Genomic DNA, 6,174 nt, shown 5'->3' on the forward strand with positions numbered 1-6,174 from the left:
CAGTGCTGTGATGGCGTACATCAGTCACGTGGCGTCGGACACAAGCTCTAACCAGCATGCACTGCTTCACGTCAGCCGCGGATCGGCCTGCGCAGAGCTGCATGAAGTCCACCAAGCCTGCTATTATGGGGAATCTGTACTTTACTCGAGCTCTGTTCAAACCGAACACCATTACAATTCAAAGTAGATATACATGTACGTCATATTTCCGCAATTACTTAAGAATAGCATTTATGTGACGAGCAAAGCTCACATAAGTTTAATTTATTTAAACCAAATTATAAGGAAGCGTTTTTTTAGAAGAATTGTTCAAAAAGTAAATAAGTTTTCCCAACACAGTATGCTTTACACTAAATCTTTCCACACATTAATAGTGTTTGAATAAAGGGTGAAGATGTCAAGTGTTAAGTTCAGACACTAATGTATGTACATAATTAAGCAGAATACTGTTTCCTTGATGAGTTACTCTACACTCAGACTCTGATGTCGAGCCGGCGTCTGAACTCCACCCTCAGTAGCTCCTCAGTTCCTCCTCTAACCCTAACCCGTTCTCCTGAACGCAGACTCAGCTCCGCCGCGGCGCTAACCCAGCTCAGGTGGTGATGAACACACGCTGCAGACAGCCCTGGCTTACCAACATCATTACCAAAGCGACTCGGCAGGGGTTTGACATTTTTATTCATGTTTACAGATAAAACACAATCACGTGACGCTGCTGAGAGAAAAGGTACAAAAGAGCTTCTAAAGCGAGCGCCACTGCGCGCGGACATGTAGCCGTTAGCGAGAGTAGCTAGAGCAGGCCCTCCATCTCCCGCATGAAGGCCTCGTACATCTGGTCCTTGGTCTTCATGCTGGGCGGCGCCGGCCGGTCCGGCTGGCTCGGGTGGGCGGCGGCCTGGTGTCGGGGCTCCTCCTCCCTCCGGCTGGCTCTCTCCGGCCCTCCGGCCCCGCCGGCCCGGTCCCTGCGCACGCGGAGCGCCGTGGGCACGAAGCGCGTCACCTCCGTCTTGGGGTTGATGATCTGGGGCTTGGCGGAGATGGTGGCGCCCCCCGGCTGAGCGGAGGCCGGACCGGAGCCGCCCGCGACCGTGGCCCGCTTCTCGATGGTGGGGGCGAGCGGGTGCGCGGAGGTGCCGGGGGGTGGCGGCATCTGCAGGGCGGAGCCTCTGGAGGTAGGCGGGAGGGGGGCGGAGCTCTGGGGGGCGTCGCCGGAGGGGGGCGGAGCCGAGGGAGTCTTCTGGCGGAGGCTGGGCGGAGCGCTGAGCACGTTGGGAGTGAGTGGAGGCGGGAACAGCGAGAGGGGCGGGGCCATGCGCGGGGGGCCGGAGCGGGGTGGAGGGGGGGGCGGAGGCATTCCTGCAAACCAACAACACATTAGAGCATCAGTGTGGCCATTATCATGTGCTAGGCCATTCTGACCTCCCGAAGACTAATCATCAGCAGTGAGAAGCTCCAGTCACCTTCTGGAAACCTGCATTATTTCCCTGTTATCTCTGTAAAGCTGCTTAGACACAATCTGTACTGTAAAAAGTGCTATGTAAATAAAGGTGATTTGACTTGACAGTATTACTCAAAATATATTTAAATTTTATAAAACAATGTGAAAAAGTTAAAAAAGGACACTTTTTCATTTATAATTTGTCTTGATTCTTAATGTGTTAAAAAGTCAAACAAACGTGAGAATCGTATCGTGAATCGTATGCCATGGTGAGTTGAGTCCTATTATGAGCCGCACACACACACACACACACACACCTGGCGGGGCCGGAGGCGGCAGGCGGGGCGGGGGCCCTCTGGGGGGGGGCCCTGGAGGCAGGCCCGGTGGGGGGCCCGGGGGAGGGCCGGGGGGGCGGCCTGGGGGGGGTCCTGGAGGCAGCAGACGAGGCATCGGGCCCCTGAGGGACCCGGGGAGTCCAGGAGGCCTCAGGAACGGGGGAGCGCCTGCATCACAACACATTCACTAACATTACTTTCACTGCTACATTTAATGCTTTATTAAGGACTCCAGAGTTAATGAGCTGCTCATTAGCATAATGATGATGAGTGATGTAACGCACCGGGAGGCGGGCCTGGAGGTGGGCCGGACGGCGGGCCTGGCGGCCTCATTGGAGGAGCAGGAGGCGGTCCTAAAGGAGGAGGCCCTGTGATTGGTGGAGCCTGCATGTGTGGAGGCGGCTGCTGCGCTGTCATTGGTGCCGATGGAGCAGGAAGTCTGGGATTGACCAATGACTGAGCGGCTTCGGCAGAGACCTGGTCCTCAGCATCCGACTCCTCAGACTCCGAGTACTCCTCTTCATCCTCCTCCTCCTCTTCCTCCGGGACAGACTGACCTGAACACACACACACACACACACACACGTCTGTAAGCCACTCCTGTCTGTGTGAGAGCGAGCTCAAGCTCTTCATCAGTGCTGACCGACACACACCTGCCATCCGGAGCATCATGGCCTGCAGAGGTGTGATGCTCTTCGTCTTCACCACCCTCCTCTTCCTCTTGTCTTTGGGCGGAGGCATGTCTGCGAACCGCACACTGCGACCTGAGGGAAACACAAACATTCATATCTTTATCAGGGTCGGATCATGTTTTTGATCCCGATGGTCAAAAGTAAAGATGCCTTTATAAAAAACTGACTCAAATATCTCATATGACAACACTTTAGTATTACATTATATTAATTCTAAGTACCAGTTTTTTTAGTTTATGTTTGTACCCTAATTCTGTCTCCGTCAGGGGAAAGGCCTTGGAGGTACAGTACTCATATCTGTATATATATCAGTAAGTGAAGGTCACCTGTGTGTTTCTCGCCCCGGTCTCGCTCCTCATCGCGGTCGTCGTGGCGATCAGCTGTCACTCGCGCGCCAGCATCTGCATTGTCTCTCTCTCCGCCACTGTCGTCCTGAGAGTCGCTGTCGTCGTCTGTGTCGCTCTCGCTGTCGGAGTTTCGTGCTCCAGTGTCCATCATCTCAGTGTCGGAGCCACCGCTGCCCTCTGACATACACACACAACCGTGAGCGGGGAATAACACACACACACAACACGGAAAACATGATCAACAAACATCTTGTGTGTGGCTGGCGTGTATCATGTGTGTAGCGTGTACCTGACGTGTAAGCATGTGTGTAGCGTGTATCGTGTGTAGTGTGTATCTGGCGTGTATCATGTGTGTAGCGTGTATCGTGTGTAACGTGTATCTGGCGTGTATCATGTGTGTAGAGTGTACCTGACGTGTAAGCATGTGTGTAGCGTGTATCGTGTGTAGTGTGTATCTGGCGTGTATCATGTGTGTAGCGTGTATCGTGTGTAACGTGTATCTGGCGTGTAGCATGTGTGTAGCGTGTATCTGGCATGTAAGAATGTGTGTAGCATGTGTGTAGCGTGTATCTGGCTTGTATCGTGTGTAACGTGTATCTGGCGTGTAAGGATGTGTGTATCATGTGTGTAGCGTGTATCGTGTGTAACGTGTATCTGGCGTGTAGCATGTGTGTAACGTGTGTCTGGTGTGTAGCGTGTATCTGGCATGTAAGAATGTGTGTAGCATGTGTGTAGCGTGTATCTGGCTTGTATCGTGTGTAACGTGTATCTGGCGTGTAGCGTGTGTGTAGTGTGTGTAGCGAGTACCTGTGCGGTGTGTGCTGGCATACAGCTGCAGGATCTGTGGTGGTGGGGGTCCTGGCGTGTAGCATGTGTGTAGCATGTGTGTAGCGTGTGTTTAGCATGTGTGTAGCGTGTGTGTAGCGTGTGTGTAGCATGTGTGTAGCATGTGTGTAGCGTGTGTGTAGTGTGTGTGTAGCGTGTATCTGGCGTGTAAGCGTGTGTAGTGTGTACCTGTGCGCCGTGTGCTGGCGTACAGCTGCAGGATCTGTGGTGGTGGGGGTCCTGGCGTGTAGCGTGTATCTGGCATGTAGCATGTGTGTAGTGTGTATCTGGCATGTAGCATGTGTGTAGCGTGTGTAGAATGTGTATTTGGCGTGTAGCGTGTATCTGGCGTGTAGCATGTGTGTAGCATGTGTATAACGTGTATAATGGCGTGTAGCGTGTGTGTATTGTATCTGGCGTGTAGCATGTGTGTAGCGTGTGTGTAGCGTGTACCTGTGCGGCGTGTGCTGGCGTACAGCTGCAGGATCTGTGGTGGCGGGGATCCTGGCGTGTAGCGTGTGTGTAGCGTGTGTGTAGTGTGTATCTGGCGTGTAGCATGTGTGTAGCGTGTGTGTAGTGTGTGCCTGTGCGGCGTGTGCTGGCGTACAGCTGCAGGATCTGTGGTGGTGGGGGTCCTGGCGCGTAGCGTGTGTATAACGTGTATTTGGCGTGTAGCGTGTGTGTAGCGTGTATCTGGCGTGTGACATGTGTGTAGCGTGTGTGTAGCGTGTGCCTGTGCGGCGTGTGCTGGCGTACAGCTGCAGGATCTGTGGTGGCGGGGGTCCTGGCGTGTAGCGTGTGTGTAGCGTGTATCTGGCGTGTAGCGTGTGTGTAGCGTGTGCCTGTGCGGCGTGTGCTGGCGTACAGCTGCAGGATCTGTGGCGGCGGGGGTCCTGGCGTGTAGCGTGTGTGTAGCATGTGTGTAGCGTGTGTGTAGCGTGTATCTGGCGTGTAGCGTGTGTGTAGCGTGTATCTGGCGTGTAGCATGTGTGTAGCGTGTACCTGTGCGGCGTGTGCTGGCGTACAGTTGCAGGATCTGTGGCGGCGGGGGTCCTGGAGTGTAGCGTGTATCTGGCGTGTAGCGTGTGTGTAGCGTGTATCTGGCGTGTAGCGTGTGTGTAGCGTGTGTAGCGTGTATCTGGCGTGTAGCGTGTGTGTAGCGTGTATCTGGCGTGTAGCATGTGTGTAGCGTGTATCTGGCGTGTAGCGTGTGTGTAGCGTGTATCTGGCGTGTAGCGTGTGTGTAGCGTGTATCTGGCGTGTAGCGTGTGTGTGGCGTGTACCTGTGCGGCGTGTGCTGGCGTACAGCTGCAGGATCTGTGGTGGCGGGGGTCCTGGCATGTAGCGTGTATCTGGCGTGTAGCGTGTGTGTAGTGTGTAACTGGCGTGTAGCGTGTGTGTAGTGTGTAACTGGCGTGTAGCGTGTGTGTAGCGTGTATCTGGCGTGTAGCGTGTGTGTAGCGTGTATCTGGCGTGTAGCGTGTGTGTGGCGTGTACCTGTGCGGCGTGTGCTGGCGTACAGCTGCAGGATCTGTGGTGGCGGGGGTCCTGGCGTGTAGCGTGTATCTGGCGTGTAGCGTGTGTGTAGTGTGTAACTGGCGTGTAGCGTGTGTGTAGTGTGTAACTGGCGTGTAGCGTGTGTGTAGCGTGTATCTGGCGTGTAGCGTGTGTGTAGCGTGTGTGTAAGCGTGTGTAGTGTGTGTGTAGTGTGTACCTGTGCGGCGTGTGCTGGCGTACAGCTGCAGGATCTGTGGTGGCGGGGGTCCTGGTGTGTAGCGTGTATCTGGCATGTAGCGTGTGTGTAGTGTGTAACTGGCGTGTAGCGTGTGTGTAGCGTGTAACTGGCGTGTAGCGTGTGTGTAGTGTGTACCTGTGCGGCGTGTGCTGGCGTACAGCTGCAGGATCTGTGGCGGCGGGGGTCCTGGAGGGGGTCCTGGTGGTTTGCGTCCCGGCGGCAGGCGAGGAACTCCAGCCAGAGCAGCAGCAGAGAGCGCTGACCCTTTCCTGAAACACACATCAACACACATCAACACACATCAACACACATCAACACACAGTCCTGGCGCAGACACTTTCCTAAACATATCTGATATTGTGATGACGTGTTTCATCCATGATAGGGATGGGCAGAGCACCAGAGTACTGAAGTTCTCGTACGTGACAGTGACAATCGATCATGAGAAAGAAGATCACCCAAAAAAATAACCTCATCTCTCTTTTCTGATTGGTTATAGTAAGCCGGATCTGGGCCGTATCCAGATCAGATGGTGGACCTGTGTGTGTGTGTGTGTGTGTGTGTGTGTGTGTGTGTGTGTGTTCTGACCCGAGTGCTGAGCTCTTCTTCAGGATGGAGGGCGGCTGGGCTCCGGGTAGGGGGATGTCCTGGATGAGGATGCTGGAGGGAGCGTGAGGCATGTCTGGCAGAGGAATACTGTCCACCTCCACCGACTCCGCGTTCTGACAGACACACACACCACAGACACACACACACACCACAGACACACACACACCACAGACACACACACACACACCACAGA

At 54.4% G+C, this 6,174-nt stretch overlaps 1 protein-coding gene across 1 annotated transcript in view; it reads right to left on the reverse strand.

Annotated features, from left to right (window-relative positions):
* Positions 1–637: 637 nt before the first annotated feature.
* wbp11 (WW domain binding protein 11) overlaps positions 638–6,174 on the reverse strand; it is an 8,691-nt gene continuing 3,154 nt past the window's right edge. The window contains exons 6-12 of the mRNA XM_079886202.1: positions 5,961–6,094; positions 5,508–5,641; positions 2,792–2,989; positions 2,427–2,537; positions 2,058–2,330; positions 1,756–1,941; positions 638–1,356 (exon numbers count right to left, since the gene is read on the reverse strand). Of these exons, the coding sequence (XP_079742328.1) occupies positions 791–1,356; positions 1,756–1,941; positions 2,058–2,330; positions 2,427–2,537; positions 2,792–2,989; positions 5,508–5,641; positions 5,961–6,094 (1,602 nt within the window). The 3' untranslated portion in view covers positions 638–790. The remainder of the gene's footprint in view (positions 1,357–1,755; positions 1,942–2,057; positions 2,331–2,426; positions 2,538–2,791; positions 2,990–5,507; positions 5,642–5,960; positions 6,095–6,174) is intronic.

This window comes from Squalius cephalus (genome assembly GCF_949319135.1).
Source record: "Squalius cephalus genome assembly, chromosome: 1".
In the NCBI taxonomy this organism is placed as follows: Eukaryota; Metazoa; Chordata; class Actinopteri; order Cypriniformes; family Leuciscidae; genus Squalius; species Squalius cephalus.